The sequence below is a fragment of the Typopeltis vanoorti genome, chromosome 7 (assembly GCF_054136105.1).
Source record: "Typopeltis vanoorti isolate ZY-2024b chromosome 7, IOZ_Tvanoo_1.0, whole genome shotgun sequence".
Classification (NCBI taxonomy): Eukaryota; Metazoa; Arthropoda; class Arachnida; order Uropygi; family Thelyphonidae; genus Typopeltis; species Typopeltis vanoorti.
The window spans coordinates 73603223-73617265 of record NC_143555.1 but is presented as its reverse complement, the minus strand read 5'-3'; the positions used below and the strand labels follow the sequence as shown (position 1 = coordinate 73617265).

The following is a 14043-nucleotide window of genomic DNA, read 5'->3' as shown; positions in this document are numbered from 1 at the left end:
AGAAAAGGGTGTTGATTTCATTTTTACGATAAGGGAATTGGAGAAACATTTACTGGGACTTTGGAAAAAAGTCTAATTATGGCATTTCTTGATTTGAAAAACAAACACCTTTGAGTTCAGTGGTAAATGTCTGGGAAAGTTTGGAAAAGACAAGCATAGAAAAAGAAGAAAGAGTTAAGATGAAGAATATGTGTGTTAAATCTTAGAGGTGTGTGAAGACTAGATTTAGTAATTCAGAATGATTTACACTTAATAAAATGAACTGTGACAAGTGTCTCGTTTCCATTACTGTTCACTGTGGTGATCAATACTCCTAAGATAGTTATTGACAAGGGAGGATATAAGGAGGACATATGTGATCCTAGCCACAAAAGGTTTTAAACCTATGGGTAGGATGAGTATTTTTTTATTATTAATCTTTATAATTTCATAAAGGCTACAGAAAACATTACATCCCATGCTGGAGCAAGAAAACTGAGGAACGTTTAGCCAAATATGAAGAAACTGAAGACCCAACTGCTGCTAAGGAGCTCATAGCAACACTCAACAAAAACAAAGGATAGATGATCTCAACCATCCATGAACTTTACTTCACCAAAACTAGCCAAAAAAGCTGTTCGCTTCTGAGAAAATTAGGTGGGACAGAACCAGCAACATACAAACCACCAGAGATAACTCTAAACCAAATGGCTAATCATTTAAAACCTCCAAGATACATCCCAGCTCCATGTGGAAAATAACTGTGCAATCTACCTTCAAAAAAAACCTGAAGATGGGCCCCGAGCTTCCTGAACTTGTTACACCCAGTATCTCTCGGAGAGGTATATAGGAAGCCTTAAAACTGACCAACAATGGCAAGGCTGTAGGAGTGGATGGTTTTCTTCCTGAGTTTCCTAAAGATCTCAGCCAACGAGGTCAAACATGGCTGGCTGCCCTGTTCTCAAAAATTATAACAACTGGAGAATTACCAAAACTATGGCAGGAAGCCAAAATAATTGCTGTGCCCAAACCAGGGAAAGATCCAAATAATGTCAAGAATCTATGACCTATCTATTTGCTTTGCTCCACCTTTAAGCTCTTTGAAAGAATTTCACCACTCATCGAAGAAGCACTCCCAATTGAACAAGCTGGTTTCAGGCTGGGAAGAAGCTGCTGTGACCAGGTCCTGGCTCTGACAATACAGATTGAAGCAGGCTTCCAGAAGAAACTTAAATCCAGATTCACTTTCATTGACCTAACATCAGCATATGACACAGTCTGGATCAGAAGCCTCTTCCTAAAGCTAGACAATATTATAAGGTGCAAAAAAAAACAAAAAAACTTTCCAGCTTTTTGAATCCATTCTCTCCAACAGAAAGATACATCCATATTGGTGGAAAAAAGAGCAAGCACAAATTCCTCTACAGCAGTCTCCCACAGGGCTCTGTGTTAGCCCTCTTACTCTTCAACATCTACACGTCCAATATATCACATACCAGCTCAAGCAAATACATGTATGCTAATGACCCAACAATCCTACACCAGTCTACCTCCTTTGCTAACCTGGAAACAACCTTGAACACAGACCTAAACATCCCGGAAGAGTACTTCAAGCAGTGGTACCTGAAGCCAAATCCAAAAAACTGTGTCCACAGCATTCCACCTAAACAATGCAGAAGCAAATCGACACCTCAACCTCTCCTTCTGTGGCAGCATGGTAGAATGCGAGCTTCACCTGAGATACCTTGGAGTGAGCCTGGACAGAAGCGTAACCTATAAAAGGCACATCACAATCTGTCCAACAAAATTAAAATGAGAAATAATATCATTTCAAGGCTTGCTGGAACAACCTGGGGTTGTGGGGCAGAAGTCCTAAGGTTGTCTGCACTAGCCCTTGCATTCTCTGCAGCAGAATACTGTGTCCCCATTTGGGAAAGAAGTGCACATGCTAACATCATAGATACCCAGCCAAACTCTACATTGCATACAATTAGTGGGACACTGAGAAGCACTCCCTCTCCCCTGGCTGCCTGTCCTGTCCAACATTGCTCCATCAAATATACACAGAAGACAAACCTTGTTTAAGGAATTTAATAAAGTAATGAGAAACCCACTCCTGTCCCTGCACTGGACTCTCAAAAATCCACCTAGTCTTTGCCTAAAATCAAGAAACCCTTTCTGGTCCACGGACAATTCTCTTCAGCTGCCTTGCCATCGACATCTGACACATGGAGAGAATACTGGTCCAACAATCTCCCAACAAATGGTTTCCTGGTTGAAGATCCCTGTGCTCTGCAGCCTGGTTTTGCTCTTCCTAGGAAGATTTGGTCATCTGTCAACAAGATCAGAACTAACCAGGACAGATGTGGCTACCTACTACACAAATGGAAACTGTCAGACCACTGTTATTGTGACTGTTCCCCCATAGTCCAAACAATCACTCATATTGTGAATGACTGTCCCAGCCACCAATTTCATGGTAACCTCCAAGACATCCATGAGGTGACGGTTGAGGCCCTGAATTGGCTTTCTGGACTAGCCATTGACTATAGCTGCATTGTATTATTTTCACCATAAGAATAAATAAATAAATAAAACTTTATAACATTTTTTAATATTTTATAATTTATCACACTGGGGAATGTAATTCATCTACCACCTCAGCATGTTGGTTGGAGACCAAATACGCTAACCACTCTACCAACCACACCAGTAGAAGAAACTGGACAAATGGAACAGTATGACACAGAGCTGTGAGTTACATTAATAGCAAGAAGAGGAAGATATGGTTTTGATACTGATAAAATGTACAAGTTGTCGGTGTTAGACTCAATAGACAGGTCTTGAAGGGCAGTGAAAAATTCAGATATTTGGTATCATACTTTCTAGTAATGGTGATTTAGATCAGAAATATCTAGGAGGATTTCAATAAGCCAAATCTTTTTTAAGTGTATATCTACTTTGGGGCAGTGAGGTTCCACAGAAGTTACTTTTTGTCAGTTTTCTCTTATGTAGACATGGAGACTAAAAGAGATATAAATGGAATAAAGCAATGGAAACTATTATTATTATGTGGGTATCTCCATGGAGTTAGAAAAGATCACACGAGACTCCCGCACTAACTTTTATACACACAATACCTATCATACCTCTATTTAAGCCCATTCACTGTCAGGGCACTCAAAACTACTACTAGCAATCCATTCCATTCATTCATCAATCTCCAAGAAAAAAAAAATCTAGGCCACACATACATACTAATCACACTCTTATTCAAACTTTCATGAGTGACACCTAGTTCTGTCTCTATTTGTCATGTATTGCAAAATTTCTTTTGTGTCAGACTTATAGAATCCCTTTAGTAACTTACAAGTTTTTATCATGTCCCTCTCTCCTTTGCCTCTTAACTAAACTTTGCAACTAACACACACCTTCAATATATCCTCATAAGGGGCTGTGCACAGACCTGCCACCAAGTCATCTCTGGATCCTCTTTACCACCCTCTGATATCCAATAAATCCATGTGACCAAGAATGTGGCCATACCATAGCCTTATTAAAGAGAGATAATAATTCCCTATCTTTACTTGTTAATGTGTTTTTCAACATTCTGGTAATCCTTTAGTGCTATACTCTCTGAACTACATCATCAGCAAACAACTGAATATGTTCTTCCCACCTTTAAATTATTCCCTATATATACAAATTAAAGAGTAATGACTGTAGTATACAGTCATTACAGCCCTGAGGCACTCCAACAGTCACTCTCATCCTCCTGGATTCCACTTTGCCACATACTACTCTCTCTCTCTCTGATGTCTATATGTCAGTCCCCCCCCCCCCCCAAATGCTGCCAACTTCATATGATTCCATGCAAATTCACCAAAAACAGTTAATCGAATGGCAAATCATTGAACGGCAATTCTTTTATGAGGTGCCATTCATGTGAATTATATATATGCATTGAGACAGCATATGGAAGTAATCATTTGAGACGTAATAATAATTTTGTTGTATTTCAGAATAAATTTTCTGTAAATATACATGCTGCTTCATTGTGTTCATAGTAATTTATCTCTAGATAACAAATTTCATTCCATCTAATATTTTCATGTATTTCACAATAACAATGGTCAGAATAAAATTAAAACTAACAAACTTTAATATGGATCTTAACTATAAAATTTCATTAAATTTCATCCAGCCAGAGCAGAATTACTAATATCATTTCAAAACTTCTTTAAGAAAATGTTATAATAAAAGTGATCCAGTTTTGGGTCACTTTATATTATAACATTCTGTAACTAAAGCTGAACCATGCAGACAACTTCATTAAATTCCACTATGGTAGAGAGTTATTGTGATATATTATTTCAACAAGTTGTCCCTTTGTGGCCCTGAATATAGTTGAACTGAAAACTGGAATGGTTTGACAATTTTTCTTAGAAATCGCAAAAATTTCAAATACCAAATCCGAGTAAAATTCATCCCATATAATAATGGAGTCTCCGTACAGGCGGTATAAATGAAGCTCTTTAGTTGAAAGACATGAGTTAGAATCCCATCTATGATGTGAATAATTATTAGTCCTTTTCAACTAAAGGCGAGTTAGCAGGCTTCATACAGAGATGGCATGGTTTTTCCTCTGGGAAACAGGCAAACCAGTGCCATGAACACATGTATTTACAGACAGGGAACACTTATCAAAGAAGAAAGACAATAGGAAACCATGTTGTTCTGTAACTATTCCCTAGTAATGTAGAATTGCTATCCCACCAACCATTAAGTTGATGAGGGGGGAATAATAATAATAATAACCATCATTATTACTACTACTAACAATAATAATAATAATAATAATGCAACTTCTATTAATAATAATAATTAGTAGTAATATTAGTAATAGGTGCCTTTAATTAGGAATATGAGGATTCCATTTGATAAAGTATCCATGTTGATATAAAAATTTTTTACATAATCTTTTCAGAATTGTGTTAAACACATAAAAATACAGAATGTATATACTGACTGAAAGGAATATCTCTCAAAAAATTACCACAGACACACAACTAATATATATAAAGAGGATATCATGCTGAGCTTCAATTGCATCACAAGTTAATCTAGTAAAAGCTGAGTTTAGGCCAAATAAAAGTTATCATATTTTTACTTTCAGACAAATAGTTAAGAGAAATCATGGGAATATAACAAAAAACTATATTTGAGTTTTATAGATCTGTAAGAGGCAAATGAAAGCGTGAGGAATAAAGCTGTTCAAAATATGCTGCAGCTGTATGGTGTAAAGAGGACATTTATGTTGAGCAAGCCATAATCAGTATTTGAGTTGTGAGTCAGCGGTTAGAATTGATGGGGATAAAGGAAGGTGGTTTGATTTAATATTAGGCATGAAGCAAGGGTGCACAACTGAGAGGAGACCTTCACATCACCTTTCAGGAATGCAGAGAACCAACTGGGGGCTTCTGACCTAATGTCCAATCCTCACCTTCATATGGTGCACCCCATTAATTGGTATCTGCAGAGTACTGAATGAATGAGGATGGGCTGACAATTTGGACTTAGCCAACCAAATTGTACTTTTTATTGCTTAAGCCACAAATGCATATGATGGTACAACATAATGAGATTTCATGCTGGCTGGGGCATCACCCAGTTAAACAAGGCCCTCGCTGTTTTCGTCAGGGAATCAGGGCAAACAACGAAATGTTAGCTACCGGTATAAACTCCAACTCATCTAAAAGAAAAAGAATAAACCCAACATCAGAAGAAATGAAGATAGGAAACATCAATATAAAGAGTATTAATGGAAAGGAAATCGAACTTGCAGATGAACTGGAAAAGTAGTGTGGACATAATTGGCATCACAGAGACAAAGAAAACAAAAACAGGTGAGATACTACTAAATAAGTATAGGATGCTATTTTCAGGCAATAATGATCAAGGAAAGGTGTAACAATAGCATTCAATGTGAAACATGAAGATAAACTTCTTAATTGGAAGGCAGTTTCAAGTCAAGTTATGTGGGCAAACTTCAAAATGGGGAAATGGACAATGAAACTTATTTGTGCCTATGGTCCCACAGAAAGTTCTTCTAAGGAAGAAGTGGAGAAATTTTTTGAATCATTAGATCAGGCAGATGACATAAAGAAAATGGAAAAAGTGGTCCTTGTTGGAGACCTGAACAGCAGAGTAGGAAATGAATCTCACCAAGAATATAGGAACATTTTGAGAAAATTTGGAGAATTTTCTCAAAATAGAGAATAATATAACAATTGTCATGGTAAAAAATAGGACATCATTAGTGTAAGCAAACTATCTATATGAAAGAATGTTTCTCCCATGTGATCTTAAATATAATTTAGCTTTGATATTTCTAAATAGTTAATTAATTTTTAATTTTATCTGCATTTTTTTTTTAATTTTTATTTTTCACTAGAGGTCATGCAAGTAGAATAACTGGCGATCAAATCATTGTTTCTTTAGCTTAGTGTGTGAAATGTAACTCAGCTTGTCCTTTTATATTTGTATATACTCCAGATGATGACCTTAATATGAAAGTTGAAACGTCGAGGAATTAAAATAATTATTTATAACACAGTGGTAAAGTCCATAATTTCTAAAATGAATGGATATGTATTCCTGTTTGCATGTCTGTTGAGTGTTTTTTTACCATTGTACTGTCATCAGTGCTTGTTTCATTTATAAATTTTTCGAAGTAGTTACTCCATACATCAAGGATATCTTTTTCTCCAGTTTTCATGTAACCTTTATCATCTCAAATTTTACAGCACTCTTTGCTCCATTTCTGAGCTTCTTCAACAACCTCCAGAATATCTTGCCACCTTCTTGATATTTATTTTGTATGTTCTTACCAAAGGGTAAGAACATAGAAAATGGGGAGGGGGGGGTGAAAAAACCTCCGTATGAGACTGGCTAAGTTGCTTTCAAAAGAGACACCAGATAAAGGTACCGCACATCACTGATGGGAATCGAACCCAGATCTTTCCGATCAAAGGGCCTCCTCTATAACAACTGAGCTACAGAGGCTCGAGGATGATGTCCATTCTGAAAAGTATAAGCAGCAGGTCTTGCAACTGTTCTACGGAAAGCTAAGTCTGTGTTTGAAAAGACAACCCCAAAGAATTCTATTGTTATGCTACAAATGAAAGAGGACTAGATTTTTCTTTCATAGGGTGGTACGTGATTGGAATGGATTGCCACCGGATGTTGTGAGTGCAAGCAGTGTGAAGGAATTCAAGAATAAGTATGATAGCTGATGCGTGTAGTATACGGCCTTCCTCGATGAGTCCCTGACTCCCTGGAGGTCTGTCTTAATAATAATATTTAATAATGTAAATTATTAATACTTTTTTTTTCTATTTATCCAATAATAGCTGGTGCTAATTAGGACTTTAGGTTGTCCATTACAGTTTTTTAAACTAGTGCCACTGTTATACCAAATTGTTCTGGTTTTGTGTACTGTGACCAATTATGTCATATTAGCAAATAAGAGAAATAAATAACTGTTTTCTTATATTCTGTGTTGTGAATTAATATCATTAAATAAATGGATCACGTACTGCCAACATATAAGTCTTTCTACTCTTTTGATGCTTGTTCTTCCTTCACCTCCCTCAGCCACTCTTTTATATCTCACATACCAAGCTTATTTCCTTAAATATCATTTATTGTAACCAAGACAATCATATCATCCACGTGCCTACTTATGTATAGCTTTGTCATGGATCTTTGCTCCCAGAAAACACGTCCACAACTCCCAATTATGGATTCACCATAAATCATAAGATTCTCCCCCCCCCCCTCTTTTTTTTTTCAGTATCTTGTACTTTTCCTTAATTTTTTTCATATTTTTATTCTTTTCTTTCCTTTTCTTCTGTTTTAGTACATTCTAGTATCTTCCTCTAACTCCTGTGTGATGTGAGGTGCTTGTCGAATTTTGGACATATCTGGCATTGTACTGCACTCTTCTACTTCTTCTTCCTGTTGTTTTCATATCACCTTTATATATATATATACACACACACACACACACTTTTTTCTTCTTTCACACTATCTACTTGCATGCCATTACCTCCATTTATGTTTGCATTCTTCCTAGCATGTGTAACTACCTGCCATCACAGCATCTCTGCTCCCACATTTGAAGATCTACTTACATTCAGTAATTCATGATCCTCAGTGTGCTTGATCAATGCATATTTTTGACATATTCTAGACCATCGTTTCCTTTTTTTTTCTCTCCCATTAAAATACATTTCCAGTTATAAAATATACTCAACTGTCTGCACAATTAATTATTAACATTATTCACCATGTAATTTTCTTGTGATCATAAAGTTGTCATTTAATGGCACAGTGTTTTTATGATTTAATGATCATTGAAAATTAGGAATCAGTATACTTCCAATTATTATCATTACTAGTACTGTTTAATAAAATAAATGGTAACTGTGAGGAAAATATTTACTAGACAAGAAAAGAGAAAAAAAAAGTTTTAATAGTGAAAATGAAACAAATAACATATGTTTAATTGCATATATTAATAATATACAGGGTCCTAAATGCTAACATTGGAGTCTGACCTCTCTTTCGTTGTAATTGAAAGAATATGTTTAGTAAGTGGGGAAAAGTGACATATAAACCATTTTTTCTGCTCTGTAATCTCGTCTTTGTGAATGGAGTATATAAGAAAATACTTGGATTCAGTTTCATATAATCACACTTAAATAACCATAATTACTTTAAAAAAAGTGTTTGTGTGACTTTCACATTTTCTTTTTGTTTCAGGAAAGTAAGGACACTATATGCATGCACTGGAGAAAATGATTCAGAACTATCTTTTGAACCCAACCAAATAATATATAATGGTAAGATTTTACAACAAATAAGTGCATAATTCCTTATAGTTGTTCCTACTGTTTTCAGGTGCTTACAAGTTGGACTACAACCATTTGATACAGCAAATAGTAGTCACAAGTGTGGTACAGATTATTGTATATATATATTGATGTGATACAGAGAGAAGAGTGTCTGTAGAACAGATAGCCAGTTTGAAGTGAAGTTTAAAAGAATGTGTAGGTTGTATTTTTTCTGAGGCATCCTAGGGATGGGCACATATTCTCAATGCAGATAATGGAGTGGGCTGCAGTATCATCTCATTTTTGGATGCTGTAGCCATGAATAATTGTTTAAAGTAGATAGAACTATTTAAGAGAACAGGAGTTCTGGCCCCTGGCTTTGTTTTTTTGAGTGTTGAGTGGTGAGGTGATAATGTGCATTATCACCACAGAATTTTTTATTGATTCAACTAGTTTCAAACACAACTGTGCTGTGACATGCTTTGTCAAGAAACTGTTTACACCACAGTAACACACAAAAAAGCAAGTTTAAAAAAGTGTAAACGCCGAAACCTTAATGTAATGTTAAAAAAGAATTATTAAACATCACATATGTGCTTTCTTGTTGATTTGGAAAACATATCATCTTATCATGGCCTGACTCTGAAATGAAGTTATTTTATGGAGGAGGACTGTAACTATTTGAAGATGCAACTTTGATTTTTTGTTAGACTGATTGGATATCAAATCATTTCTGCAGCTTCTTTGAATATTCATATATAGTCGTTGAACTTAATGTATAGCATATTAGTTGTCGGTTTATTTGTCAGGCTAACCTTTCACAACAAACATGTTGTGAAAGGTTAGCCTGACTTTAGAGGTTTTTTTGGAGGTATTTTAAATATTCTTTATTATGAGAAATCTATATTTCATACAGATTTCTCATAATCAGCCCAATCTATCCTACCTAACATATATAACAAATGACAGGGGTAGGAAATTTCACACACACACACACACACACACATATATATATATATAAAAGGTTTAATGACTGTTACCAAGAGATAAAAAGATGACAAGATATATTTAAAAAAAGATACTACTAGTTTACTAGTTTCGTTACATGAACATCCTCAGGTATCACAATCAAAGAAGTATATAAAAAATTACAGAGACTTATAATTGTACTAACAGAACAAGTATAAAAAGACAGTAGTGTGTTTGAAAAAAATGCAAGTATGAGTTCCAAACAAACGAATACTACGCGCTGTCGCGAGTGCGCCAGTACTGAACAGAAGCAACGTGTGCGTCAGAGAGATTGTAACTCAGGCTGTTGTTGATATGAGAGGAATCTAGAGAAATTTCCTTAGATTCAACAATCTTTCTTTCGAGTTCATCGTAGCACACATGGATGTTAGAAGTTTGAGTCCAGTTCTTTTTTTAAATATATCTTGTCATCTTTTTATCTCTTGGTAACAGTCATTAAACCTTTTTTTTTTTTTTTTATAATATTCCAACCGAGTAAAAATGAATTTTGAAAAAAAAAAAAAAAAAAAAAAAAATATATATATATATATTCATATATGTATGAATTTCTTTTTCAAGAAAAAAAACAAACATAGGAAGTGGACATGGAAAAAACTAGTGAAATTGACTTTATCCTCAGCAATAAGAAAACATCTTTCAAGACTGCTCTGTTATAAACACCTTCAATGTTGGAAGTGACTATCATATGATACACAGTAAAATCCAAATAAACTGCCAAAAAGAAAAAAGAAAAATGTTTCCAAGATCAAAGCAAAACATAGATGTACACAAACTCAACATTAAAAAAAGATATATTCCAACACAAACTAAACAATAGATTTAAGCATCTTATTATAGATGACAATGCTGATCTACCAGAAAATAATGACATTATTACCCAAAACCTTTCACAATTCTCACTTGAAATAGCTGATATTTCTGAAGAAACAAAACAGCTTATGAAGAAACGAAGAAAAATGAAACAATCAATTAACCTAAAGAATAAAATTGAATACATTGAATTGTGCAAAATGATCAGAAGAAATAAGAAAATTCAATTGTAAATTCATACAACAAACAATTAAAAACAACTGTAGTCTCAAAAAAGCCAAACAATTGATGAACAGATGTTTGGTCAAACTACAAGATGGAATCATCACCAGGGATAGGTATGCTATAGCAAAAGGAGTTGAAGAATTTTACTCAATATCATATTAGGATGATGAATTAAATGAAGAAGACAACTACGAAACAGCTGAAATACCACAGATTCTATCAGAAGAAGTTATGTGGAGCATCCAAAGCTTGCAAAATGAGAAAGCTGCAGGTGAGGATGGGGTTATAGCTGAAGTTCTAAAAACAGGTGGAGAAATAATCTACAAACTCTTAGTAAAACTATTTACTTTATGCCTGAAGAAAAATGATGTACCAAGAATATGGAAGAAGGCTACCCTAATTCTGGTACATAAAAAAGGTGATGTAGAAGACTTGACGAGCTACCGACCTATCAGTGGTTTACAAAAGTCTTAGCTCATAGGCTTTGTATGACTCTAAACCTAGCACAACCAAAAGAACACGCAGGCTTTCAAAGGGGCTTTAGTACAATGGACCATATTCAAGTTTTACAGCAAATTATTGAATGGTGTAATGGAATATCAATTACCGCTATGTCTTAATTTTATTGACTATGAGAAAGCCTTTGATCCACTAAAAACTTGTGCAATACTTAAAGCATTATGAAACCAAGAAGTGGAGGAACCATACATCAGAACCATGAAATCAGCATACACCAATGCCACAGCAGCATTTCATTTCAATGGAAACATCTCTAACTGTGGAAATACAGAGAGGTATAAAACAGGGTGACACAATATCTCCAAAATTATTCACAGCATGCCTAGAAGAAATATTCAAACTTCTTGGTTGGGAAGAGAAAGGTTTGAAGATAAATGGAAGATATTTAAGCCATTTACACTTTGCAGATGACATAGTTATCTTTACTTCAACTGCATATGAATTACAGACTCGTATTCATGAACTCCAAATTGCTAGAAAAACAGCTGGCCTAAAGATAAATGTAAAGAAGACCCAAGTTATGTTCAATAGCTATGTCCAACCAGAAATAATAAAAATCATTAATGAGGAAATTAAACAAGTAGATCATCACATAGGACAACAGATATCAATGGAACAAAATATCATGAATGAAATTAAAAGACGTACATACTTTGGTGGAAAGTATTCGGAAAATTATCAATACTCAAAAGTCTACTACCATTATGCCTGAAGACAAAAGTTTTTAACCAGTGTATTCTTCCTATATTGACATATGGCTGTGAAACATGGACACTAAATGCAAAGGAAATTAAGAACAACACAATTTAGTATGGAAAGAAGTATGTTTGGTATCACAAGACTGGATCATAAAAGGAATACACGGATAAGAAACCAAACCAAAGTCTCTGACATCATAGGAAGAGTGAAACATCTGAAGTCCTTTCCCATGTCACTCCTGTAAATCTAATGATATCATCAATCTGGTACTTCTATTGCTCAAAGACAAGATCAGTGATTGACAAAAGAAGTACTGGATTGATATCATCAGATTTACAGGAGTGACATGGGAAAGGAGAGCCATGGAAAGGCAGTTTTGGAGTAATCTTGGAAAGTCCTTCATCCAGCAGTGGATCAACAATGGCTGATGATGATATATATATATATATATCATATTTTCCAGCGTATAAGGTGCACCGGCCTATAAGATGCATCCCCTTTTTTATACACATTTTTTAGGAAAAAAAATTTTATCATTGAATATTATAATGAATTTACAATATTTCAAATATAAAGTAATAAGTAGGCCTACTTTCAACAAGTACCTAATCTAACTAGGAAAGGGTGCCTACCTTTTAATCTTCTTTGTCAAAATCCAGAAATTCATCTCCAGAGCTAAATAAAGAGACACTAGAAATCTCTTCTAAATCAGAATTTGAGTCCTCATACAACAAATTGTCATCTGTATCATCCAATGCATTACTAGTGCCACGCTTCTTAAATGATTTAACCACTGTATCAGTTTTCACAGCACTCCATGAAGCTTTGACCCACTCACAAACTTGCGAAATGCTAGGCCTCTTTCTGATGGCATAACCTCAAAATCTGAAGACTGCATCAGCTCTTCCACTTCTCCTTCATAAATCCCTTAAATGGTTTATTAATGCAGATATCTAAAGATTGAAGTTGACTAGTTAGACCTGGAATTACAGCTGAGTTTTCAATTCCTTGAGTTTATTTTTAACATCTTCTGTGAGAACAAAACTGATCCCATACTAGCAGGGCAGGCTTCTTCAAAACTCTGCCAGGGTGATTAGTCCAAATTTTATCTATGCATAACTTCATTCCTCCTCCATCCACACTGCAAGGAAGCAAGAAAAAAATCGCATAACTAGGAACAGAGAAAATTTCCAGAAATGAAAGTAAAAAAAAAATGAGTATCTGCGTATAAGACGCACCTTTTTCAGACCTATTTTCAAAGGAAAAAAGTGCGTCTTATACGTCAGCAAATACAGTATATATTTTTTTTAATTGAATTACTAGGAACCGAGAAAAATGAAAACAAAGTTTATTAGTACAACTAGTTTCAGCTTGTATCAGCCTTCTTCAGGTCACATTAAAAAAGAAATAACCAGTAAAACATAGAGGAAATAACTGTAAACATCACGGAAAGCTAGTGTATATATTTCGACATTGAAACATTGAAATCTGTGCATTCAAAACTGTTCTCTTATATTCTTCATTGTTGGACGTATGCATGTGTATAGCATCTCACGAATGCCAGTATTTGATCGTAGCACAATGACAGTCTGAAAGGTTGTAACTTAAATTGTTGTTGTTGAGAATAATTTATTTTGATTCTATTATCTTCCTTCCTAATTCATCGTGGCAACATAAAATGTTATTAGACTTGTCCCATAGGGCTGTATACTAAGATTTTCTTCATTAGAATTGGCCGAGAACAGAACATGACTAGACAAAGCACTAGCTCGTGTTCTCCTGTAACTGACGTCTCTCTTATGTTCTTCAGTGCGTAACTCGATCGATTTCTCTGTTTGGCCACAGTAAGGTATATCACAGTTGCACCAAATCTGTGAACACCAGG

General features: G+C 35.0%; 1 protein-coding gene across 2 annotated transcripts in view; it reads left to right on the top strand.

Moving 5' to 3' along the window:
* Graf (GTPase regulator associated with FAK) overlaps nt 1–14043 on the top strand; it is a 573290-nt gene that overhangs the window by 542683 nt on the left and 16564 nt on the right. For both annotated transcript variants that reach the window (XM_090395958.1, XM_090395957.1), the window contains one exon: nt 8806–8885. In XM_090395958.1, coding sequence (XP_090252084.1) covers nt 8806–8885 — 80 coding nt within the window. The remainder of the gene's footprint in view (nt 1–8805; nt 8886–14043) is intronic.